We start from the raw sequence: 27,269 nt of genomic DNA, 5'->3' as shown, positions 1-27,269 counted from the left end.
TTCATTAATAAACATTTCGCTACAGCAGTAGCCTGAATAGAATCATCTCTGTAATTGTCCAGTGCATTTTGTCTTTGACAGTGGCTAAAGGTTTGGGTCTAATAAAGGACATTTGGTGTAAACCCAAGGATCACACTGGAATTTGAATGCTGGAGAGCCAAAAATTTAAATGGCTTTTTTTCTGACATTTAGAAGGGACCATGCAGATCCCTGATTTATCACATACCTTGATTAACCGAGAGAAACACCGGCCAAACTATCTGAATGTAATTACAATCAGGTCTGGATAAGCAGAAAAGCTACCAGTGACAATTTAATTTAGAGGAGTTAAACAAGTTAACATCTTTTTGCAAGTAATTAAATGTTTAAACAGATTTTTCTGGAGCAGTTTGGTGCTTATTAGCCCCCAAACAATACCACCTCCTATACATAAAGTCTTCTCTGAGAAATAAGACGCCTTCAAGTTTGCAGCTGCTGGGATTGAAAGGAAAAAAAATCTAAAAGCACTATTTTGATTATAACTGACATCCCTCCCCCAAGACCCACACCTGCTTCTTGTATTTTTAGTCCCAGTATTTATTTGCTTTCTAAGCAAAATGTCAAATTTCAATTGCAAACTGCACTATGTGTTTCTTCTTGGGAGCCTGAATCGAAAACCAAACCTAAGGAAATGCTAAACGAGGACGCCCTGCTCTGGAATGTACAAGGAAATGCACAAAATAACAGGCATTATTAGAAACTAAGGGGAAAACCCATGTTTTTAAACAATTACTAAAGCAGTATAGTAATAGCATAAAGACAATTTCTGCGCCAGCTTGTTTCTGTGAAATTCTCCCTGCCACTGAACAGCTAGAACAGATAATAACTATTAGTAAATCAAACTCCTCTGCAATATCCAGCTGTGCCTCACGAATTTACATACAGATAGAATGGGTATATGTTTTTAATATGTATGTGATACGTACTTTTTTTTTTTTTTTTTTTACCACAGCTGAAGTGCATGCTACAAAGGAGGAGGAGAATGGGAATCGGATCAGCATGAGATAATAAAGTGGCCTAGATAAAGTATTAGCCAGCGATTGATCTCAAACCGGGATGCTGCTTCTTCTGACCTGATTACTTACTATGCATAGATTCCATTAAATAGAGCTTAGACATGGAAAGCTTCTGGAAATACTCTAAATGCATAGAAGGATCTACAGCACTCTGAACCCAAATTGTAACTGCAGAGGTGCCCACGGCCCACTCTCTCTGCTGGAGTCAAGGCCCACATTCAGGATAGGCTGGGAGGTTAAAGGGCTGCCTGACAGCTGGTGGGAAGCCCCGCTGAGTCCCACAGGGAGGGCCCTTCCATTCCCTCCCCCACGCCAAGCTCGCCCCCTCCAAGAGAATGCCGCCCCCCTGAGCTGTTCAGCCGCTCCTGGCCACAGAGCTCTAACTAACAGAATGGGAAGGTAGCCAGGGAGCTTTACAATCATTTAGGGTCATGGTCCCCTTTGAAAAACGAATGACAGCCATGAATTCCTCTTTTCAGGAAAAAAAAAAATGCAAATCCTCAAATCCATACACAAGTTTGGATGTAATTTCAGGGGCTCTAACAGACTTACTGAAGTCACAGACCCTAGGTCAAGGACAGCTGATCTAATCCACCCCTTTAGTTTTGTAGATGGAGACACTGAAGTGGGGAGTGGCTGACAAGGGAAGGAAGTGTGGAGGCTCTCCCTGCTAATTGCAGCCTGACCTTAGCTACAAAAGAACCCCAAAGGACAGTAACTTTGCAGAAAAAATTCTCTGTGGTTTACAAGAGCAAATGGTCTTTACAATAATGCTTCTCTCTCCCTTTATTTAAAAATATTGTAATATACTTTGAATAGCAAAACTAGCCTGCAATCTCTCTCTCTCAATGTTCCCACTGCAGGGTGTCTTTCTGTCCCCGAGTTAAGGGTCTGCTTTTACTTTGCTGTTTCTCTCAATCTGGTTGACATTTTGGGAGAACTTTCCATCATCTTTGTATTATCATCCTCTCCCCTCTTGCTGCAGTCCCAACAAATCCTTTCCTACTGGCAGAAGCTGGCTTCTCCCCACATAAGCTGTGACCTCTTCTTGGTTGCCTAAAGACTGCTGAACATCCTGTCACCTCCAGAGTTTCTATAGCCTGGACACCTTTTCCTAAGTTTGCTTGTCCTACATAACAGAGCTGGGGCAGCCCTGACATGGGTGTTTCCTGTGATTTATATCAAGGTGATTTAGAAGGGGGCCTGGCAATGAACTCACTATCACAGGAGCAGGAAGATGATGTGCGGGGTTCCTATCTGATGGTGTCAGCACGCTGAATGTTCTTGGCAACCTGAATGGCTGGTTTTCCATTGATGGTTGTAAAGCTGCAACAGCTCTTAAAGAATGGAAGGAAGGTCAGACTTCCCCAAGCATTTAGAACTTCCCTACACTTGAATGGGAGTCCACTCAAAAGAGTCAGTCAAGAAAAGTTAGGTGTGGGTGGGTGTGCTGCTCCTGTGACAAGTCAGTTTTCAGACATGGACACTAGGTTTCCTTCTATAGAAGTGGGATTTCTGAACAGGTTGCCCAGTTGGTGGTGAATTATGTTATTTAGTGAGTCCACAAGGCCAATGTCAAAGAAACTTCTGTTCCAGCAGGCACTAGAGGTTTCACACTGCTTTGAAAATGTCTGGGGTCTCCCTACATTCATGCTTTGCCTACCCTGCTTCTCTTGTCTGGAATCATCCCTTGAAAACTATTAAAATGTAATCCATTCTCCAAAGGCCCTTTCTCAAATGTTACCTTCTCCACTTAGTTTTTCCCTATTTCTCCAAATGGAACCCCACATTCTTTTATAGTAGTTATTTTATTCTAATTATAGGAATACTTGCCACATCCTCATGTAAGACCATATACATGTGGCATATTTTTCTTTAATCTTCTACTGAGTTGAGCAAAGTTGAGGAATTCAGTTGTTTACCTTGTTCTGAGACTTCCCAAGATGATGATGGGATATTTCGAGTGAATTCCTTATGTTGTCTAACAGCTACATGCCAGACAACTGTACCAGCTCTTGTGAACTGTGGCCTCCCCAAGATGTGACCATTGGGAGACTCTCTTGGTCCAAATTTAAAATACTTTCACTTGGGACATAAAAACTGATAACCATCCCAGGAACAACCATGCAAAGCAGAGAGAATCAATAGTCAAACAACTAAATAAGTTCTGACATTGGGATTGCAATGGTTTGAAGAGTCTAGAGTTTTACATTTACTTTAAGACTGACATGGTCAAAAACTGCAAAGATGATGATCTTAAGATATGGGTATTCAGATATATAAGGGGATCCACCAAACAAGACAAAACCTGTATGAGTGTCTGGTGTGTGCTTGGCCCAGGCCTGCTGCAAGGTGATCTGGCCCATCACTCCATGTGCTTTAATTTACTCAGGCTGGGGCTTTCTGTGTTCCCCTGTGGTCAGGACCACACCTGGAGTTTATCTAAGCATTCCCTGATGGTGTAACTTTCAGTATTTCTACCCAACACCATCTCAGATGTTCTTGCTTTGATTTGCAGGCCCATAAGAAGCACCTTGACAACCTTGCAGGTTTCATAGTTGATATGGCCCAGGCCACACAGGTACCCTGGCTAGATGTAGTGTGCATGGGAGATAAGCTGCTCTTTTTATGAAAGGAGGCCCCCAACCACAGTGACAAATGGATCCCACAGCTCATGCAATCCAGAGCATGCTCTCAGCTTCTAGATGGGCAAACCATCAAATAGGTTGAATGCAGAGAGGGAAAAGGAAAAAATAAAGCCTTTAATATGCTGGAAGGAATAAAGAGACTGGTTCCTTAAGATTGGGTCCCCACGATGTGACTCAGGTTTCTAAGTCAGGGACAAACTACTTTCATTCCTGATATTTTGGCCAGTGGCAGCCAGAGCTCAATCCCATTGACCAATGGAGGTTCACACACAGTCCACTGTTTCCCGCCCCCTCACCAAGCCTTTACTAAGCCCAGGGCCCTCACCAAAGGAATAAATTCATTTAAATCAAACTGAGTGGTATTAGAAATAATGTTAAATTAAGTATAGAATGATACTTCCTGCGGCTAAATATTTATTTCATTGTATCTTATTGATTTATTGATATTTATTAATTAAAAACCTGGGACAGCATACACCAGGGCATACAGATGTAAAAGAGATAACAAAATATGCATCCCTTGTCTCTGCACGCACAGCCCCTGGTATTCTTGCTTGCAAGGCACTGAAAGTACTCACCCGTTAGACTGGTCTTTATGACTTGCCACCCCAGATAAACACCCTAGAATGATGTTTCTTACCAACACATACATCTGTATGTACTTATGAATGCATGTATGATCTGCAGTTATTTTATTTGTAAGTAGCCAAATCATTGCTGCATTGAAACATGCATTTATAAACACATCTATTTTAAGAAATCCTATTCCTTTGTTTTAATAGCAGAGCCATCTAGCCATGGCATAATTATGTACAAGATATATGGGTCTCCATCTCTGGAACCTGTTCCAAGTTTTCTCAAATGTGACTAACTGCAAGAATTTTCCAACCAACAGAGACCTGTCCCCTCAAAAAAAGACCAATTTATTCTAGACATGAAACTTGCACAGTTATAAACTGCAGAGGTGTTAAGGGTGAACTTTAACTTGAAACTACCCTGGCAACAGAGATTTTGCTCCATAGGTAGGAATATGATGGAGGAAACTACCTTTCTAGAAAGCACTCATGATACAAAAGGGAAATGCACTGTTATATTTGGGGATGAAATCTGTATTATGCAGATGTTTGGGCACTTAAGAGTATTTATCAGGATGGGACACAAAGGCTATAAACCTCTAAAGCAGATTCTGTAAAATACACATTGTTTAAAGTGGTGAAAGAAAACGGGTTGAAATTTGCTCTGACTGCAATCATCTAAAGTCAAGGAATGGTATGCAAAACACTAGAAAGAGTAGACTATAATTATTATTTACTAATGCTCCATCCTAACGTTATTCTAACAGCTTGTGTATTGTCAAATCAACAATCTGCACTAAATAAATGACCATTTGGGAATTGTTAGGGAGCATCTCTGTTCCTCTCTCTGCTTGACTAAAAACTCATTTGCAATCAAAGAAAGCGGCCTTGGAGCTGAGAAAACAGCACCAGCAGCCTTGTAGGTGTCTCTTTCTGGGGAGAGACCAAAGATTCACATTAACTTGATCTTTTGCAGCCAATCTAATTTCGTTCTACGTGAATCCAAGAGAACTTTGTGCCACACTCAGAATTTCCTGTAGGATTCCACTAAAGACTTAATATGCTGCCTGTCTTCTGTGTTACCAACCCTCTGAATGCTGAGAGGCTGCAGTAGCAAACGAGGACAAGGAATAACCTAGATTAAGTTGTGACCCTTCAGTGAGGCATAGGGAGAGAGTCTGCATTTAGTTTCAAAGTGGTGGTTGGTTTTTAGAAAGTGAAAACTACTGTGAGGTAAGAGTTTCTAAAACACCCACGTGGAATAAATAATGTCTCTCCAGAGTCTCTGGATGTTTCTAATTCTATTCTGTTTCTTTTAACAGAATGTTAAACACAGATATATAACTGGGGAATTCTAATGTAAGTCAAAAACATTTACTTACCATCAATTCTTCAGGTGCAGGTCTTTCTTTTGGCTGTTTTCGCATGCTACAGAAGGAAAAAAACACTCATCTACATCACTTGTAAATTTGTGCTACAATTTTCTACCATTAACTATTTCTCCTTGAATCTGAATGTTGTCAAAATTCAGCATGTTCAATTCTTGGCCAAAATATTAGCATATGTTCTCTTTCAGTTATTGTGATCTTTAATTAATCAGATTTTGGGGGATATCATGAATCAGAAACAAAGATAATTTTTTTAGTTACTCTTGCAATACAGATAAAGAATGAATCTAAATTTACTCTAATTCTACCTTTGCAATGAATGTAAAAAAAGCATTAATATTGTCTTCTTGATTCAGTTATCAATTCATTTCAAACTCAAAGTTAGGGAACAATACACTTTGTTTTGGTAATTGGGATATGAAGACATTAAGAAACATGCCTCTCAAATCAAAAGAGAAAATATTTCATTCCTTCATTAGAACTCCAAATGACGAGGAATATGTAAAAGAGGTCAGGAATCTAGATAATGCCACAAAAAAACGAACAAACAGGGTTATTACTTTATTCTGACTTTTGTAACTTTTGGTTATAATGCAAGTTGATAATTCCAGCTGTGAGGAAGTTAAGTTTGTTTAATCTGCTTAAAGAGTCACATTCCTCATGCAAAATATTCCTTCTCTTACTTGCACTTGGTGTAATTAGTGGCTGCAGCATATATACTTAGCTGTGAGTTAAAGCACCTACATGTGGGCGTGGAGGTGACTGGGGCAGACTACCTGAGAGCTATATTTATACTAATCTCACAGCATCTGTGGGATGAAGTCATGAAAAGAGATGGCTGCTTCTCTTACTTGGAAAACCACACAGATGTTTGTTCTTTATATAAGGCAAACTCTAACAAGAAGATTACACTTCACATAATCTCTGCATTTGCTGAACGGTATTTTTTTTAAGTGGAGAGATTTAACAATCATTTGGTAAACAAGAACCATAGTTATGAACCATTAATGACATCGAGGACATTTGCCTTCCCTATAAATAACCATATGCACCTCTCAAATACTGCATCCATTAGCAAGTAATTCAAGCTGTCTCGCCAGTGGAGTTGGTAACAGTCCTAATCTGACATTCCAAAGTAGCTGTATCTCTTGGGAAAACAAGGCTATTACCCACTATCATTTCTGTTTCTGCTTGACATCTGTGGAAATTTCAACACAGGTTATCTCTCCCTCTGTCTCCGTAAAACTTTTACATAACAGCTGATTAATTTTTGGACAGGAGGAAGACAGCATTATCTGCTACTCTCCCTGTCTGCCCAGAACTGGCCCCACCCCCAGGCTGGCCTCAGACCACACTGCAGGATAAGTGCGGGGTCTCATCACAGACCCCACATCTCTGGGGTGGGCGATGGCCAAAGCAGGCACTCTGGGCAGCACAAGAGTCGCACGGTTTGCTTTTCAATGTCTGCTTTTCAAAACAGGGTATTCCCACGATGTGCTTCTAGGAATTCCATGTTAACGAAATTAAGAGAGATTAATACATATTTCTGGATAATGGCTCTAACAATATTAATGAGCTCAGGATCCAGTGTTTAACCAATATGGGTGCTTTTTTCCCCTAACATGGCATGCTCGGAAAGAAAATGTTTGCCAAGTGAAAACAGCATTTGAGATCTACAGAATGTAAGTATTTTAAATAAATGAAAATGTTAATAAAATTTTAAAAGTCGGGGATCTCTTCCTCACAAATTTTCCTATGGAATATAAACTGTATGAGACATTTTTATTAAGAGGTAACATATTACACTTAGTCAAAAAGGTGATAAAACTTGACATTTATATTAAGGAATATTTCTTGTTTCACTTTAGTGTAATCAGCACAAGGATCATGGGGGAAGAGGTGGGGAACAATTTCAAAAGGTCTCCTGATTGCACCAATTGTGGTACCACAGGAACTTGAAATGAGGTATGTAGTGAAGGAGGGAAAGAAAAAGGTAGTTAGAAAGGAGTTCCAGAATGTCCACAACAGTTTCTAATTAGTTCTGCTTTGGGGTGGTCGTTCCTCTTCATATTCATTCTCTCTTTCTCTCTCTCTCTCTCTGACAGGGCACAAGATGGGCAGTGGAGCAACTGGGCCTTCAAGGCCACACAAGTCCCGCTGCATAGGGGGAGAGGTGGATGATGTGAAAGGGGTAATAAAGGAAAATTCTTCAATGAGGAGGAAAAAGGCAGAAGGCTGGAAAAGAATCCTTGGCAGAAAAATGCCTGTTTCCTCAGGTGTAAAATGACAAGGGGCTGCTCCGAGCTGCTCAGCACCCCTTTCATCTAAATCCTGTGGTTTTACTCTCAATTCTTGAATGGTTAAAGTGTGCCTAATGGAACTATGTTTTCATAATCTTTCAAACATCAAAATTCACTGATATGGGACACAAGTGTTACTTTTAATATATAAGATAAAAGTTATTTACTGAAAATCCGATGAATTAATAAACTATGCTGCTTCCACTAAGTGACAGACAGTTTTATGGGTAACTTGAGGTTACATTAATAAAAATAAACGTCATATGCCTGTTCAATAGGGCTATAAAATTGTGTATTTCTTTAAAAAAAATTGGATAGCAATAGTGTCTGTACTCAAAGAAGTAGCCTGACTTGTAGCAGTTTATTAGAACAGGAAACAGCCTCTGAAGTACATTACATTTACGATCCTTTGTGTAAATAACGTTTACATAATTTAAACAATTTCTTCAGCTTTGCTGCCCCATCTGCCCAAGGCCCCGAAGTCCCTCCCGTCTCCAAAAGGAAGCAGGGAGAGCCATAAGGTCTCACGGAGCCGCCGAGTTAATGGCATGTATCATTTACATTGAGGGCATGGCATGTTTGCAAACAGGCTCACCACTGAGTGATGAAATGTACAAATGGCTCGGAGAACTCTCCAACCGGAAGGACAGGCGAATCCTGGGATGGAGGAAAAACAAGTCACCAAAAGTCACAACAATTCCTTTTCTTTCTTTATACCCCCCCGCCCCCCAATGAAGAGAGTAAAGATGAATAGAGAACAATTCACTATCAAGTAGAAAGGAAAATAAGGCCTCATCCAATTAAAAAGACTGTCTACACCCTCTTCAATATGTTTATGTACAAATGCCAAATTTAAAGCCACACACATTTCACTATGGCGAGAAACATGAGAGCAAAGAGGGAGGGGAGGTGAAAAAAGGACAATGATAGCCACAGGGTAGGAAAGAAGGTACGAAAGTGTAAATGAGAAATTAATGATTATTTAAGTAACACACAAATGGTCTTGTAATTAACAAAGAGCTGTGAAATTATTCTTGTGTTGACCTTTGTTTCTTTTCCTGGATTTGCTATTTATTTACACTTTCCTTTTTATTTACATTTATTTGTATATTCAACTGCTCTTAACTGCTTGTCCCTGACAGAATTATTTGGGTCAGATTTTTTTCCCTCCACTTTAACAGAAAGTCTTTTATAAGGGAAGCTGTTACCTGAAAAGAAATTTCAGCCTATTTACCAGTCCAGGCAAACTCATCATATGAGAAAGCCAGTGATTAAGGGCACACTAAAAAAACTCCCACCTTGATCACCAAGCACAACTGGGGGAGCGGTGGATTCACTCTGAAAAAAACAGGAAGCAACACAGCAACAAACCACAACCACTGGGTAACACAGGGAGCAAACCCCATTACCATTTGCAAAGGAAGGCTTTAAGAATTTAGGAGTTTTTCCAAGAATGACAGAGAGCGCCACTGTGTTTATAGTGTAACGGCTCAGGATGTAATGAAATTACACTGCAGAGTACTTTAACAGTCATCTCATTAGACCTACAGTTGGAACAAGAGAGCCACATAAAGTAGGCAGCTGCAAATGACTCCATTCTCATCTATTCTCATTTGCTATTAAAAATACCTTTCGGCGGCTTTTTTCCTCCCTGACATCCCTACACAAAGTGCCCTGCAAAGTATGATACATGCACCTATTTAAATTAACAAAGGAATGACTTATTTTAATCTCACTGTGCTTTGGAGTGCTTTGGCCATTTGGATGAGCAATATATCATTACATACAACCTTCCAGCGCTGCAGGCAAGAAACTCAGAGCATGCAGCATTTGGTGGGAGCCAAACAATTTCTCTAGCACACAACTGTGTCAAATGCATGCATGTATTCATTATTGAGAACGAGAGGAAATAGCTTTGATGTAGTGGAAAAAAGAAGATGATAAAAGCACCTCTGCAATATGCGTGTCATTATCAATGGTGGCAGATAGATACAATTGCACAGCCTCCTATGTGATTAGTAAATATACATATAATTGCTGTGGCCAATTATCAGAAAAATGAGATCGGTAATTACAAGACAGAAAATTAACTAGAACTCTTATTAAGGCTTTGTTTCCAATTCAAACAATTGGAAACTGCTGGAATATACAATTCGATCAAAAGGAACCGAGGGGGTCAGAGTGCCCAAAAAACCCCACGAAGTGGTTAAAAGAAAAGGACTGTGAACAAAATGTTTCTTAGTTTTTGCATATCTATCCTCTTCGCATTTACTCCACTCAGCCAGAGGAAGGGAAGGTTACTAATTTTAAGCTTAAAATTCTCATTGGTAGAGAGGGGCTTCCAAGAGGAAAGGAAAACAAAGGAAAATGGGAGGGAAATAAAATCTTGCCAAGTTCAAAGGATTACATGCAGGCATTACAGAGAGAGGACATGAAAAACGGGGGCTGATGAAATAGCCCACTCAAAAGAAACAAGGCACACAATAACATGACAAGTTCTCGATAAAGGTACTATAAAATGGTCACAGAAGTCCCATCGGTTTGAAGAGCCAAAATAAAACATAATATCAATTTAGCCCAGCCGGTTTTGGGAAAGCTACATACATCACCAAGTCTGCAGATTCTACAAGGCCCAGTTTAAGAAATGACATTTCACTATCTCAAAAACTATGAGTAAAGAGATAGTTCAAAGTCTGAGGTACAAAAATTATGGACTCTGAGCAGGTAGTCAGTTCTCTAGGTCATTTCTTACTGAAATACTTTGGAGGCTGTAGCACTGGAAGTGTCTGAGAACTAGAGGTTTTAAAGTGCAATGCTGAGGGAAAGAAAAGCCTACTGTCTTAATGTGGCTGAATATTTACCAAGATGGTTAACATTCCAGACTAGTATTCTACAAAGATCTGGTATACAGCATGATGCTAATGTGGGGCTCATTTCAAAGGATGATACCAAGAGTAAATTAATGAATTATAGACCAGGGCACTTGATGAAGATGTCATTTTAACATGGATGAGAAACAAAACAAGGAAATGTGACATCTTTGCATGGGTAGTTAATTTTATTTAAGACCTGACATTGTAGCCTGTTACGTTTCTCATAATATAAAACTAAGGAACACTGGGTGGTATCCATGAATAATTTATTTTACTTGTGAAAATGCCAGCCCAAGTCGACTTTGCAGAGACTGGATTCTCATCTCAGAGGTGCCTGGGAAGAATCACTCACCAAAGATGCAGGAGGAAATTCTAATCTCACAAGCATAATGCCAGATTTCTTTTCATTTGAAAATCCATGTCTCTTGCAGCCCTCAAAGGAGAATTTTCCAAGACACAGAGGACTGACTGGTGGGGTTAGGGGGCTGCCTGTGGTCAGAATGCCGCACACGGACATGGGGGCAAAGAGATTCTCTGAGAGCCTCCAGTTCCACAAAAGCACGCAGGCTGTTATCACTCCAGAGGAAAGCAAGTGAACGGACCCACCATTGTCCACCACCCCGGAGCATTTTAAAGTATACTTGTCTTATTTTCAAGCAAGTACATTTAGAAGTTAGTTTAGATCAGGATGTAAAAAAACCGCCAAACCTGCCAATGTCGTTATGTAACTCAAATCTGTGCAAAGGAGGGAGGCAGGCTCAGAGTGAAGCTGCTCCAGTTTCACTGCAGCTCCTGGGAGGGAGAGCAGCCAGTCACCATGGGGTTAGAGGGAGACAGAGAACACATGAGTTCAGAGGATCTGGTGAAGTAGTTGCTGCTCTGATCAAAAATGTTCTCTGTGAAATATGGGTTTGGGCAAGATAAAGAAATACACTTCAAAAATATGAACACAAATTGGAGAAGCAGTTACACTAATAACTCTTAGTACTGGCTGAAACCGACTCTAAATTGTTAATACGAGTCACTCTCTTTAAGACCTTGGGCGTCATATTTCCCCCTAAGGGCTTTTTGAGGGATGCTTTTCTGTTGAACTTCTAAGCACGGTGGTGTGGAATGAAACAGTGGACACAATCTTAACCAAAAGCCCCAACCTGAGATTCTAGTCCCAAATCAACTTTAGAGTTCTGCTGAAGGGACACGAGCTGGATCTTGTTACCGAGCAGGCAACTGTTATATAAAAACAGCTGCCATAAACCATCTCAGTAAGCAATTCTGGTCATCAAGGAGGACAGTCTCCAAGTCTCGGAGGTTTCAGTAACTACCTGGTCAGCCCCTTTTGCTAAACAACTGGAACACAAGCAGGCGGCACTCTAGAGAACAGCGAAGGACAATGGGAAAAAAGTTTGAGTGATGCCTTTGCCATGTGAATAATGAACAGTTCAGGAAGGTCAACCCATTACAACTGAAACTGTTTAATTATTAATTATGCACAATCTATGAGCAAAAGGACAAGTTCAGAATGTTTAATGTATGCTAACTTCAACTGGACTCTCTCTGGGTATTTTGTTATTAGCGCTTGTCAGCAAGGTATTCAGGCATAAAAAAAGGCAAGGAGCAGAAAATCTGTCGTGTGTGTGTGTGTGTGTGTGTGTGTGTGTGTGTATACACCTGCACACTCAGAGAAGTAGGGCGAGTGTGGGGAGGGTAGGAAGGAGAAGAGGTACAATTTCAGCTGCAGCTGCTGCTAGTTCACTTGCAGAGTACATGTGGCAAAAAAGTACACTTTATGACCTCGAGAGCAGGCAGTTAAGTTGGATACCCCAAATACAGAAAACAGAAACAAGTCAAAATGTTTTAGAAATGATTCACTAAAAAGGGAGTTCACTATTTTAAAGGCAGATTTTTTTTTTTTAAAAAACTGTGATATTTTTGGCTTTGAAAGGATCCGTGTCATTAATGTCTACATGAGCTCATACACGAATAGAATTGGTAGACTTGGAATAAATTCACCGGATTGTATCAACATCTATTTCCTGGTTGTGAGACTATATTAAACTTATGAGATGTTACCAATGCAAAGGGGGTGATGGAGGGTCTACATTATTTTTTTACAATTGCATGTGACTCTTAAATGATACTAGAAGAGAAAGTTTAAACAGACATAGGTAAGGAACTAGTTTTAAAAATGCGAATGAGATCCAGATTCTTGGTGGAAAAGTTGAGGGTCCTTTGCTTAGAAAAATAAACCAAAGTGTCTAATTTTTGCCTTTAATTCATAATTAAAGATGGCAATGGAAGCTGACAATGATGTGGTGGTTAAGTCAGATGTTGATAGGGCATAAAATGATACAATCATTCATTACCTATTTATTGGTTCATTCATTCAACAATTTTCTTGACCACCTACCATGTCAAAGGCACTGAGTCTGCACTGTGAGGTGTCTGACCCTAAATTCTATCCTCAAAGAATCTGTGTAATGCTTAGAGTGCCAAGGCTGGGCACACAGGCTGGACTGGGGGCTCAAGTCAGATTGGTTGCTCCCTAAGCATTCACAGAGGCGAGTAATGGGGACTCATGTAAGATCTGGAGGGCTGTGATGGAACTTCTTTGCTCTCCTGCTTTCCTATTTCCTCACTCACCGAGATCATGTGGGGGTAGAGGGGCCTTGAACATATTAATCTGTGTCCTGTTCCCTTCTCTTTGTGCAAAACCAGTATGCTATGCTTACTGTTGGTAAAACATATGGAGGCTGAAGGGCAGCTTCTCAAAAGTCTCAAGGTTCCGGTTATGCGGTGAGTTCTAAAATGAGTTGTACTGTGGTTAGATTAAACCAGCCTGGCAAGTTAAATACAAAATGGCAAGTCTTTTAACATTTAAACTAGCCTATTTCTAGAGTTCATGGTGTCAAGTCATCATGCCAAGGGATGGTTAACAATGACAGGATCACCTGCAATTTGACCAGCATTGAGAATTATGCACTAACATTTTAAAAATGTATCTTTTAATTCAAGTCTATTGACCTCTGTCCTGGTCCAGCAATTTCTGGTTCTAGACAGTGGGGTTCATACTAATTGGCACAGCTCTTTTAGATGGCTCCACTTCCATCCATAGCTCTTTAGATGGCTGGGATCAAAGGTCGTTTGTGATTCTAGTGGTGTCACCTCAGGCCCTGTCAAACTCCAAATTGGTTTTAGATCCTTCACTGTTGACTGCCTTAAAATACTATCTTTATGAGATAAGTGGCAGAATCCACAGGACCAATCCACTCTCGACTGGGGAGGCAACCTAGCTTGTTTGAAAAAAAGACAAGAAATAACAACAAAAGCTATCTGGACCCTAGCTTTTAAAGATTGCCACAGACTCTATTATATAAACCAAAAATCCACCTGTCCAAAGTGTAATCCAATGGTAGATTCTGGGAGATTAGCTCAGCTTTAATATTTGAATTTTCAAATGTTCAAATCTGCTAGGACCAATGGTAGCCAGAGCAAGAAAAGGCAGTCAGATTTGAGAGAGAGACAGAGGTGGGCAGAAGATGTCCAGGTGTTCAGTCAGGGACTACCCCAACTTGAGATATGAGTAACCTATAATTATTCATCAGATTTGTACAAATTTGATGAATGCTTGTTTAAAAACACTTAGTTTTCTTAAAAATATGGGCCTCCCACTCAGGGCCTCCCTAGTGGTGCAGGGGGTTGAGTGCAGCACTGTGAACCCGTCTGCAGCCTTTGCAGCGCGGGTTCAATCCCCCGCCGGCCAGGGAGGTACCTACATGGCGAGACAGACCACTCCTGCTTTGCCCGCTGCTCCCCTCAGCAGTGTTTTCAGTCTGTCTGCCTGTTCTGCTCCCCACTGTCTCTGGTGAATCCTCTCACCCTCCCGCACCTCTGGCCTATACTCCAGTACTTGCATAAATAAGTGAATCTTAAAAAAAAAACAAAAAAACAAAAAAACAAAAAATAAACCATGGCCACTCAGTGAGGGAACAGTCAGTATTTTGACATTAAGTATATTTGTGATTTCATAATGTAGACAGGGCTGACCCAATGTGTGGGGTGTAAGGAAGGAAGGGGAGTGGGGTGGGAATGAGGCTTGGAATTGAGGAAGGCTTGCAGATGGGCATCAGCAGAAAAGAAAGCCTTTGACCCTCCTCAGCTGGAGACCAGAAAGCCCGCCTTTTTACTCATCCCACTCCACAACAAGCCTGAGCAGAGAAAGTGAAAGATGATTCAATTTCCACACTGGGTCAACCCATGCTCTGGGATGCCAGACATGACAAATTACATGTGTGGGCATTTTGGTGTGAAGTTCTGTCCACTGGGTCCAGGCTGACAGTAGGAGTTCATTTAACTTGTCTCAGATGGACATGGAACCAGGGGCAAAAGGCCTGAGTTTTCACCACTAAAACACCCACCTTGCCCATAAGCCCTTAAATCAAGGGAGAACCAGCTGTTAGCCACATGAACATCACAACAAGATGGCTTATAAAAATCACAACATATAAATGAACAGATCTAAAGGAACCTGTCTCTGGGTACTGAAATTCAAAATTGTAGAGATTTTCCCCATTTTTTTTTTCTCCTCAATATTATGGAAGTTCTTCAGTATTAGAGAAAAGAGAAGAGGAACAAACCTTGTGATTAATGTCAAAACTGATCCTTCATGTAGTGTACCATTTTAAAAAATCATTTAAAAGACTTACATTTACTTTAGAGATTTTCTAAACATATGATAAAGATCTTTGTGTTCTATAGGATTCCTCGAAAATAAGTGAAGAACTAGAAAATGGATTAATCTAGAACTTATTTGTAATTGTTGCCTTTCAAGGCCAAAGACCATCTTTTTTCTCTTTCTGTTTTAGGTCTCATATTGGTCATAAGCTACTGTGCACAGTATTATTTAGATGAGCCTGGATGAAAAGTACATATATACGTACTCACTCTCACACACTTGCATATTAACATTCACATGCCCCTCCCCTTTCAGAGGCTTAGGCAGAGCAGCAAACACATACTTATCTCATACCCAAAGGATTTCATTTACAAAAGTAAAACCTTTATTGTCCTCCTTCTCTGTAGCCTCCAAATGCATTTCTATTGCTTTTTCATAAAACACTGGTGCAAATAATCAAGCATGACCACTGACATCCACGAGATTGAGTTTTAGGAACCATTAAATGAGCTCACCCTCGTGGGAAGCCTCCTGCTCAGCCTGGTCTAAAGGTAATTATTCAGCAATTCCTACCTGTGGTTTTACCTTGTCCCTATATAGTGTTTGAATTTCATACACTGGTTAAGGTCAATTTTTTTTTTTCCTCAGGAAAAGTCCAGCTACATGTTTGATCCAGGACGTAAATTATAATGTTAATATACACACTGATGTTGCACCAGGTTCTATGTGCCGAAGTCTCGATTAAAAGCAATCTTGGAGTAAAGGTGGGTCATAAACTAAATTAAACAAGAATGAAAGAGGAAAATCTGGGAGAGAAAAATAACCCTTAGCAGGTTTCTGAATGAAAGGAGTTATTTCTCTTCTCAGTCCTAAAGGGTTAATATTGAAACACCTCAACTACATCCATACACGATTCAAGGGCAAAAACCTGGCAGGTTCCTGTTCTGAAAAATCAACAAGCCATAACATCATCAAGGCAGACTCTGAGAACTCACTGAAATCCAAAGTCCACATTGCCACGTGTGTCTTCCTGAATATTCACTCGACTGTTAGTTAAAATAATTACTCTATTTGCCACCTGCACTACAAGCTTCGGAGAAGGGGAAAAACTGAACTTTCAGTGGCTGCGTGGTGTAGGAGGGTTGGTGGTATCTGCTCACACGTTTTTATATAAACAAATTCAAAGGCTACATCAGCTGAGATGCAGAGATTATGAACGACATGTGAAACGGCGCCGAACCTGCTTCCATATAGTAAATGAAGAGGGAAGGGAACTTAAAGCTGGCTGAAAGGAGATATGGCATCGGTTTAAAATTAGTCAATATGAGAGGAACAAAGAGAGAAAGACAGGGAGGGAGGAAGGGAGAGGAAGTGAAAAAAAAAACAGAACTACATACTGTGAAATGAACAAGTTCAGTTAGAATGTTCATCAGGATTTGGAAAATCATAATGCCATCTGCTACTCTGGACCTCAGAACATCAGGGATCTCGTGGGCCCAGACGCTTCCATTTCCAGGAGGAAGGAAGGAACTTACACTCCCTGGAATGCAGCCTCCATTCTGGAATGGCGGCAACACCCCAGCTGACCAGTTTGGAATCTCTTTGAGAACATTTGCACTGCTCACATACACGTTTTCCCTGGTTTAGAGAAAATTAACGGCAGGCAAAATGATTAGAGTAACTCGGCAGTGAGGCAGAGCCGTGCCCCAGCCTGGGCTGCTGGGTAACTGACCCTGGCATCCAACTTGGGCTCAGGGTGTGTAGGTCCCATCATGGTGGATTAAATGAGCATTGTCCTACGGCTGGATGAGACTTCACAATAGAGCAACACATGTTAAATGACAGCGGCCAAAACTGGCCCCACCAGGCAACTGCCCATTCACAGAACGCTATTCACAGGCCTCCACCACCGAGAAATTAATTCATTAATAATACATCAGGCTTCGTGGACAATTCAAAGAAAACAACACAAAGCTACTTGTTCAGACTGGCTATAGATGCAGAATTTTTCCTGCTTAACAGAAGAGTACCACAAATCTAGCTGACTTACTGAAGTCAAAATCATAGGGATACTTATGCTAAAATGAGGAAATGGAGAAAGTCTATCCATTGAATTCATTTAGTGCCACTAGGAAATAATAAAAATGCAGATTCTGTTTTTAGCACTAGTTAATAAAATCTGATTTTATATAACTATGCATTTAAAAAATTAATTTTTCCTACTTCAACAGACTTTTTACATCCTGCAGATTATCAAGAAATTTTTTCTTTCAACGTGTGTCTTATTACATTTTTTAAAATCACTTTGTCTTATTCCTCCCTCCCAACAACTCATAAATATGAATTAAATATAATTATAAATGAACAGAACATTAACTTTTGGATTACTGCTGTGTTTTGGTAGAATGTTAATGTCATTTCTAAAGAAACAGTTATTACCAATAGAAAAAGTAATTACCAAAGGAATCAGGGCCTTAATGCTAACCTATTTTCAATCTTCAAACTAGCCCATCTGCATTCATTTAAACATACTGGACTTTTCAAAGCAAGTATTACATTTCCAAAGCTTGCCCTACATAAAAGAGAAATATCGGTTTTCAGGCTCCCAATTACATATTCCCAACACTATGAGATGCAAGTCTAGCTAACAGGCTGGAAGACAGGACTATTGTGTGTCTACTTGTATTAACTTACCAAGTTGCTAATACCTCAGTCATTAACTATACAATTCGCAAACACCATGAAATCCCACATCACCAAGGCCCACTTACGCAGGCGGTTAGGGTTAGTCACTGTGGTCAGAAGCTCTGGGCCTGTCCGGGTCTTTGGAGAGCTCAGCTGGCAGGTCTGTCTCACTTGGAACTATTTGCAGAGATGTGTTATGAAAGGAACAGGCCATCCTTAAGCTGCTGGGATCAGGAGAGATGGGGGTGTTCCCTTCACTTTGTGCTGACTTCAGAAGTCAGAATATGGCAGAGCCCCTCCAGAAAAAAATGAATGGTATCATTCTCTCTGAAATTGGTTGATACCACACTCTGCATTCCAGGGAGGCATTTTTAGGCAACCACTGTCACTTCTCATACCTCCTCCCCTCCCAGCACCTGCTATGTTCCCAGCCCAGCAGCTTCTCAGATAGCCAGGCCTCAGTTTATCTGTCCAGGAAAGAGTGATTCTGTGTGAATAACTTTTTTTACAATAACAGAAGTGTATGAGTCAAACCTTCAGTACACATCAATCTTTGTAAAAGGAGTCAAGCTCCTCCTTCTCAACTGAAACAGAATATGCAGAATAAAAATCAATTCTTTCTAAAAGACCCTCTTATAGATAGCAAAACTGAACTGCGTTGCAATATACCTGTGCCTTTGGGACATGTCTGCATGCATCTTTGTAGGTTGCCTTCTTTTATAACTTTTAAAATAATCTCTCCCTTTGATGCCCAAATCAGCTGTCATTTTTTGCTTCCATCAAGGTCAATTAGAGTCAGTAGAAAGAGCTCTACCCTTTGGCTACCACTCAATTTCCTCATCTGCAAAATGGAGTGTTATGCAAAAGCAGCATGACATGGGAAATCATTTTGTATATCACAGAAAAGGCTAGACTTCTAAATTTCTATAACGGACCAAATACTAGCTAAGTATTGCCTCATCATTTTTCTGAGGTCTTGATAAAACAAGCAGCAATTTTCTTAAAATCTATCAACAAATATTTATGAATAACTACTGTATATTAGGTGAAGTACTGGGAAGATAAAAAAAAAGTAAAAAATCCCAGGGACTTAGAGTATACTTTATAAACTTGTAACTGGACCTGGGACAGGAAGTAACACAGTTTTGGTTGAGGGCCTGGTACTGTCCTATGAATAGAATGGTAATCATATTCTCTTTCTGCATGCCCCATCTCAGTGAGGCCCTTACTTACCAAGCTAGCTGCTTCATTCCTAACCCCCCTCCCAGCTCCCCTATGTATAATTACTCATTAAGTCCAGTTTATTCTATCTCCTAAATAACCTTCAAACAATCTAAGATTGTCATGATTAAAACCCTCAGAATTTCTGATCAGAACTAGAGCTGTCCTTTCCACAACCCCATCAGAATTCTTTTTCTAAAATGGAAATCTGGTTCTTTTGACCCCCTGCTTAAAACTTTCAGTCCATGCTATCATCCTACCCCATCTACGCAAATGCCTTCAGGCACGGTGTGTAAAGATCCTGTGAAATGTGGTCCCTGCCCTATCTCTCTCTCTCTCTCTTTTTTTTTTTTTTTTAAAGATTTATTTATTTATACAAGCACTGGGTACAGTTAGAAGCGCGGGAGGGTGAAAGGATTCACCAGAGCCAGAGCGGGGAGCAGAGCAGGCAGAAGGACTGAAGTACACTGCTGAGGGGAGCAGCGGGCGGCAGGAGAGGTCTGTGCGCCATGTGGGACCCTCACCAGGTGGCCGGGAATCCAACCGGCGCTGCAGAGGCTGAGGGCAGCTTCGCAACCCAGCGCTCAACCGCTGCGCCACCGGGGAGGCCCACCTGCCCTATATCTTAATACCTTGCCAAGTACTGCAGACATACAGAACTCCTGTAGGGGTTGAGGCTAACTTTTACCGGCCCTGCATGCTCTTCTGTAGAGAGCTCTCAGGTACGTTATCATCTCCTCCATTATCAGCTCTTTTTGTGTTTCTGCAGTACCTTGTCCACACTTTTATTATAGAATTTATATAGCTGCAAACATCATTAGATACCACATAGTAAATACCTATTTATGTGAGTGGTTAAAATGATAGTGGCTGTGCTCCTAAGGCCATCAAGCCTTATACCACTTCTACTACCTGCATTTTAGTTTAAGGTGATCTGTTTATTTCTGACTGTTTACTGGTCTGTTTCCCTGACTAGAGTAGAAACTCTTTAATGGTGGAAACTGCATCTTATTCACTCCCTATTTTCAGTACCTAGCTCTGAGAGTGATACAGGTTTACAGAATGACTGCTTGGGCTATAATGATTAGCTTTTAAATTATAAATCGATGGAACTCTAAGGACTTATATGCAGGTGCTGGGGAAATAGGGTAGAGATCTAAGTATATGGACTTCTGATCAATCCGCAATGACTTCAAAGTCTGAAAATTATATTTAAGAGTTTTGTGTGTCAAAGGACACCATCAAGAAAGTGAAGAAATAATCCACAGAACTGGAGAAAACATTTAGAGTTTAGTATTCAGCATATGTAAAGAACACTTGCAACTCAATAATAAAAAGACAAAAAAAATTAAAAATGAATAAATGCAAAGAGCATTAATGTCTCTTTGTAAATGTCCATTTATGTGTGCGATTAAGATGATCATCACTATGCTTGTTGGACAGTTCAGACCATTAAGCCTCATACCATTTGAATTGTAATGGATATTTCTCCAACAGAGATATTAAATGGCCAATGAACACATGGATATATGGTCAACATCATTAACCATAAAGGAAATGCAAGCCAAAACCACAACAAGAGACTACTTTATACTTTATGATAAAAAAGAACAACAACAGAAAATAACAAGTGTTGGTAAGAATGGGGAAAAATCTGAATCCTCATAAAATACTGGTAGGAAAGTAACATGGTGCAGTTGCTGTGAAATATAGTTTGAAAGTTCATCAAAAAGTCAAATATAGACTATTTGTATGATTCAGCAATTCCACTCCTAAGTATCTACCCAAGAGAAACGAAAACATAGGTCCATATGAAAACTTACACATGAATGTTTACAGCAGCATTATTCATAGCAGCCCCAAACTGGAAACAGTCCAAATATTCAACAACTGATTAACAGATAAATAAAAGGTGGTCTATCCACATAATGGAGTATTATTCTCCCATAAATATGAATAAGTACTGATAAAGGCTACACTATGGATGTACTTTGAAAACATGCTAAATGAAAGAAATCAAACACAAAAAGCCAGCTATTGTAAGATTCAATTTATAAGAAATGCCTGGTTGAGGGAATTCATAGAGGAAACAGATTTGTTAGTGACTGCCAGGGATTAAAGGGTTAGAGGAATTAAGAGTGATTGCTAGCATGCACTTGGTTTCTTTTTGGGGTGATGGAAATGTTCTGGAACTGAGTTGTGTTCTTTAAAAGGGCAAATTATATTTTATATGAATTATATTTCAATAACAAATATTTCAAAGGAAAATAAGAAAATGAGTTTCTCTGTGGTGGCCTCTGTACTTAGTTGCTGTATTATAGGACAGAGGTCAGCTGGATAGGATGGGGCAAAGTAGAAGAAAAGCAAAGACAAATTTAGACCACATTTCATTTTGTGTAGGACTAGTTCTGCTAGGAAAAAGTCCTATTTTAATTTAGTTTTAGGAGCATTCACTGAACTCCTCCTGAGCCATCATCTTCACCACGTGCTGGGATAAATCCCTGTGCTGGATGACTTCATGATGTTATGGGAGACAAACTCACAAAATAAACTTGATCCAGTACGATAAAAACTGTAATAAAGACTTGCAAACAATGCAGTGCTGAATTCTGCCTAGCTCTGGGTGGGAGTGTGGCAGGGTGGAAGAGGAGGGAAAGTAACAGAGATAGCTTCAAAGAGGAGATGATGTTTGAGCTAGGCCTTGGATGCTAAAGCATTCACAAAATGAAAAAGGAGAGATCATTCTAAGCAGAGGTGTGGAAGTAGAAGAGGCAGCTTTGAAGACTGATGACTGACCCAAAGTGAGGTTGAAAATAATGAGTAGAGTCTGAGAGGCTGTACTAAGAAGTTTAGATGTTTGCACTCCCACCAGCAGTGCAGGAGAGTCCCTTTTACTCCACATTCTTGCCAACATTTGTTGTAGCTAGTTTTTTTTTTTTTAATATGTGCCATTCTCACTGGTGTAAGATGGTATCTCATTGTACTTTCGATCTGCATTTCCCTGATTACAGGTGATGCTGAACATTTTTTCATATGCCTGTTGGCCATTTGCATTTCCTCTTTGGAGAAGTTCCTTTTTTAGCTCTTCTGCCCATTTTTTTTAAATCTTTTTTTAATTTATTTAAATTTTATTTTTATATTCCCCATACAATTACAACCCCCTTATTTTGACCCCAACCCCTCCTTTCCTCGCCCCCCCAACCCCCATAAAGTGTCTCTGGTTCATAGTTGTTTGTTGATTTTGATATTTTCTTTCTTATAGTTATTCTTTTTCCTGGTCCCTTATTTAAGTTTTCTAGATTCCTGCTATGAGTGAGACCATCCGGTATTTTTCTTTTTCTTTCTGGCTTATTTTGCTGAGCATGATCCCTTCCAGCTCCATCCATGTTGCTGCAAATTGCATGTGTTTATCTTTTTTGAATGCTGAGTAATATTCCATGGTGTATATGTACCACATCTTCTTGATCCAGTCATCTATTTTTGGGCATTTGGGTTGTTTCCAAAGCTTAGCTATTGTAAACAGTGCTGCTATAAACATAGGGGTGCAGGTGCTCTTTGGAATTGATGTTTCTGTGTCCTTTGGGTAAATACCTAGGAGTGGAATTGCTGGATCATATGGAAGCTCTATGTTTAGTAGGTCAAGAAATCTCCACACAGCTCTCCATAGTGGTTGGACCAGTACTTCTGCCCATTTTTTGACTGGATTATTTACTTTGTTTTTGTTGAGTCTGGAAGGGATCATGCTCAGTGAAATAAGCCAGAAAGAAAAAGAAAAATACTGGATGGTCTCACTCATAGCAGGAATTTAGAAAACCTAAATAAGGGACCAGGAAAAAGACTAATTATATTAAAGTGAAAATCAAAATCAACAAGCAACTATATATCAGAGACGCACTATGGGGGAGGGAGAGGAGGGATTAGGGTCAAAATAAGGGGGGGAGTGGGAATTGTATGGGGAATATAACCAAGATGAAAGTGCATATATTGTGCAAAAATAAAAAAAATGATGTAAAAAATTTATAAAATTAAAAAAAAAAAAGAAGTTTGGATGTTACTCTACAGGCAGAAGGATTCCTGGAAGTGTTAGTGGGCTGAGATACGTATTTTTTAAAAAAGAAAATTCTGTGGAGGTGAGAGATAGAAAAAAGGCAGAAACACTTAGTTTTTAAATAATTTGATTATAGATCAAATTCTTCCCCCCTTTTCCTTCTCCCTTTCCCAGTCCTCAATTTTGTTATCCTTCTCTGTTTATGTGTCACCCTCTTCTGGAATGATGTTGGCTGCCTCTTGGTTTACTGGCTCACGTACAAGTGTCCACTGCATGACTAACCTCTACCTTCTTCTTCACTGAGCTGCCTCCTTCCAGCCCTGCACATGTTTGTTAGCATTTCTAGAAAACATCAGAGGAGCCACATCTAAGTGAAGAGTCGATGGGAAGCCTCTTGTGAGTTCAGGGGTCTGGTAGGGTGGGTAACTGTCTCCATTTAATGACTCTTGTGAGAACCACTGTAATGAGGTGCACATGCCAGCCAGGCAGATAAGTAAATAGTGGAGGCTCTCTTATGTCTTCATTAAATTTTATGATTAAATAGTCATAAGAACTCTCAGAAGGCACAGAGTTTTATAAATGGGATTTTTAAATGATGGGCTAATAAATTTCTTTCTTTTTTTTTCTTTCCCAAGAGAGTCTGTTCCCATCTTAAGCAATGCCCCTGTACTCATCATCATTGAGGACCCAAGACCAGGCTGCAGAGCAACTCCCACCCTCCACCCAACCCAACCCCTTGTTCCTTTCTCCATCTGCTGTGACACTCCTGACAATCTCCTTTTCCCAACAGGGAGGCCCTAGGTTTTCTAGAATTTTGTCCATCTCATTTAGATCACCTAATTTGTTGGTATACAATTGTTTGCATCATTCCCTTAGATCCTTTTTATTTCTGTAAAGTGCCTGCTTTTAATTTTTTTTTTAAATTTTGGATTTTTTTTTATAATTAAGCCTCTAGACTTTATTTATTTAGATTTATTTATTTATACAAGCACTGGGTACAGTCAGAAGCGCGGGAGGGTGAGAGAATTCACCAGAGCCAGAGGGAGGAGCAGAACAGGCAGAAGGACCAAAGTACACTGCTGAGGGGCGCAGCGGGCAGCAGGAGAGGTCTGCACGCCATGTGGGACCCTCCTCCAGTGGCCGGGGAGCAGCCGGGGATCGAACCGGCCCTGCAGAGGCTGCGGGCAGTTTCGTAACCCAGCGCCCAACCTCTGCGCCACCAGGGAGGCCCTGCTTTTAATTTTTGATTTAAGTCATTTGGGTCTTCTTTTTCACTTTTTTTTTTGAGTCCAAGTAGCTAAAGGTTTGTAAATTTTGTTGATCTTTTTAACTTCTTGTTTCACTTATTTTCTTTATTGTTTTTCTAGCCTCTGTTTCATCTATTTCTGCCCTAATTTTATTCTTTCACCTTACTTTGAGTATAGTTTGTTCTTTTTCTAGTTTCTTAAGGTGGAAGATTAGGCAGTTGATCTGAGCGCTTTCCTCTTTTTTAATGTAGGCATTTATAGCTAAAAATTTCCATTTAAGCACTGCTTTTGCTGCACCCAACCCACAAGTTTTGACATGCTGTGCTTTCATTTTTGCTCATCTCAAAGTATTTTCTAATTTCCCTTGTGATTACTGGTGATACAGCAGTGTACCATTTATACAGATTTGTAAATTTTTGAAATTATTTCTGAACCCCTTGGTTCTATGACCAGTTGTTCATTTGGTCTTCATGATCTGTATATGCCACTGTACTTCAGCAAAGCACTGCTCTGTGCCCATCTTCCTCAGGAAGTCCCTTTAGAATAATCAGAAGAGATAAATTGTCCTTCAGATCCATATAACTACATGGGTATGCCATGCCATTACTAAGATCAAATTCTTTTTCCTTTCTATCCACAATAGGGAAGAATAATTAGTATATCTCAGAATTATTCCACTACTATCACAAACAATCGAGTCTACTGTTTGTTTCTACAACTGACCACTAAAAGTTTGTGCTTATTCTTTAGAAACATTTTTGTATTTTATCTTGTAGTTCTTACTAAAAAATCAATATAGAAGACACTTCTAATCAGGTATAAAACAAGACAAATTCACTTTTTATTAGTAAAATGAATAAACAAATATAAATCAGGGATTTGCTAACTGTCCTGCTGAGCACTTACAGATGTTAGATAGGAATTTATTTTTAGCTATAATACGCCTGACACACACACACACTCAGAGTAATAATCCATTTTTCTGGTTGTCATATTTTAGACAACCTGAACATTCTGAAATACATCTGTGAATTCAAAAATGATTCACAAAAAAGCTTCTGGCCCTTCTGCCTGACATTTACTTTTTCCTTTCTTGACATGGAAAATTCCTATGTATCCTTTAAGACCTACCTTAAGTGTCACAATCCCCGAGGGGCCTCTCCTAATCCACATTTAGACCAAGTCCTCCTGGCTTTGGACTCTATACTATACACTTTACATTGAATCATAATTATTCATTTTCATATCTTTTTCCAGGCTGTGTGCTACATGGGGAAAGGCTCACGATGAGATCCCCACTTCAGACTTTGCAATTTCTAGCACCTCAATCCACTGATGGACTGACTGGTTCAGTCAAGCTGGGATTTGTTGAACCATCACAGCTGAATTCCCAACTGTCATAACACCAGCCTAGCGAGTCCTTTGTTGCCAGTCAATCTGGGAGTCCAGGCACTCGAGAGTTCGATGGCTATGTAGTCTCCTGAGTCCTTGCACATTATGTTGGTTTGTGGTGTGGGGCTATGCTTCTGCCTTCCTATTCTGACTCACAGATCTCACTGGCAGTTGACCTGGGTGCTTGCCTAAAAGCCCTGTTCTGTCTTGGCTTGCAGGGTGACCTGATTATGGTCTGCTCCATTTGGTTAGCATACATATAGTGGGTGATTGTGCTTACTATTTTTTGTGAATGAATAAGCACAAGTTCACCCACTTTACTTTGTTGATGAGGACTTCAAGCTCCTATCTCACTTCTCAGATGAGCCTGTTGGACCATGCACTTGGGCATCTGATTTCATTTGGCACCTTTTTGTTTTACTGAAGACAGGTGGTGAGATCATTGGGGAAGTAGGTCGTCACAGACAAGGATGAGGAATGACTGTAAAAAACAGAGGTGATCCCAAGAGAGAACACAAGAAAGCACCAAGTAGACACGTAAAACTATTTAGCATGCAGGCAAATGGGTTCTATATACTTCAAGAGATCGAAGCATATCACTGAGTGCCAAGGCCAGGTATAGGCAAAGGGTTGATAAAATTCAGTGAAAGAAAAAGGTAAGCCCCACACAATTTTATAGTCCTAGCGAGCATCAATACATCATAGTTTAGTTCAGTGACATGCTCAAAGCAAGGACTTGCATCATCAAGAAAAAGTTAAGTGATATTTGCTACACAGGCTTCTAAGAGTAAACACATTTCAGAAGCTTTTTTTTTTCCTCAAAAATGCAAATTTTTTCATTGATGTCAGAGCTTAGAGTAGTAAATCTTCATTATCGAGATAACAGGGGCCACCTTATTCCTCCAAAGATATCACATGGCTAAAGCATCACGCAAATAGACAGTGAACAAAATACTTTACAACATAGATATGCAAAGACTTGGAGAGGATGTGATTCTATGAGGGCTTTAAAGTAACAATTTTTTTTGAAAGAAGCAACTTTGAGGCATTATATGGTGTCTTTAAGACATTACTCATGTATATCCTGAGTGAGCTAGATCCAAGCCAGATAAACTCAACCCAAAATTAAGCAAAATCACCCAGATTTCTGATTAGAGCTAGATTC

At 40.0% G+C, this 27,269-nt stretch overlaps 1 protein-coding gene across 5 annotated transcripts in view; it reads right to left on the bottom strand.

Moving 5' to 3' along the window:
* MAP2K5 (mitogen-activated protein kinase kinase 5) overlaps window positions 1-27,269 on the bottom strand; it is a 243,722-nt gene that overhangs the window by 31,135 nt on the left and 185,318 nt on the right. For 4 of the 5 annotated variants that reach the window (XM_037502787.1, XM_037502788.1, XM_037502789.1 and 1 more), the window contains 2 exons: window positions 8,562-8,623; window positions 5,661-5,706 (listed from right to left, as the gene is read on the bottom strand). In XM_037502787.1, coding sequence (XP_037358684.1) covers window positions 5,661-5,706; window positions 8,562-8,623 — 108 coding nt within the window. Of the gene's footprint in view, window positions 1-5,660; window positions 5,707-8,561; window positions 8,624-27,269 lie in introns of those variants that run through there. The other variant, XM_054688308.1, reaches the window with a different exon arrangement.

This window comes from Talpa occidentalis, unplaced genomic scaffold, assembly GCF_014898055.3.
Source record: "Talpa occidentalis isolate TD23 unplaced genomic scaffold, MPIMG_talOcc4v2.1 talOcc4.11, whole genome shotgun sequence".
In the NCBI taxonomy this organism is placed as follows: Eukaryota; Metazoa; Chordata; class Mammalia; order Eulipotyphla; family Talpidae; genus Talpa; species Talpa occidentalis.
The sequence above is the reverse complement of the archived record's forward strand: the minus strand, read 5'-3'. Positions and strand labels throughout refer to the sequence as shown.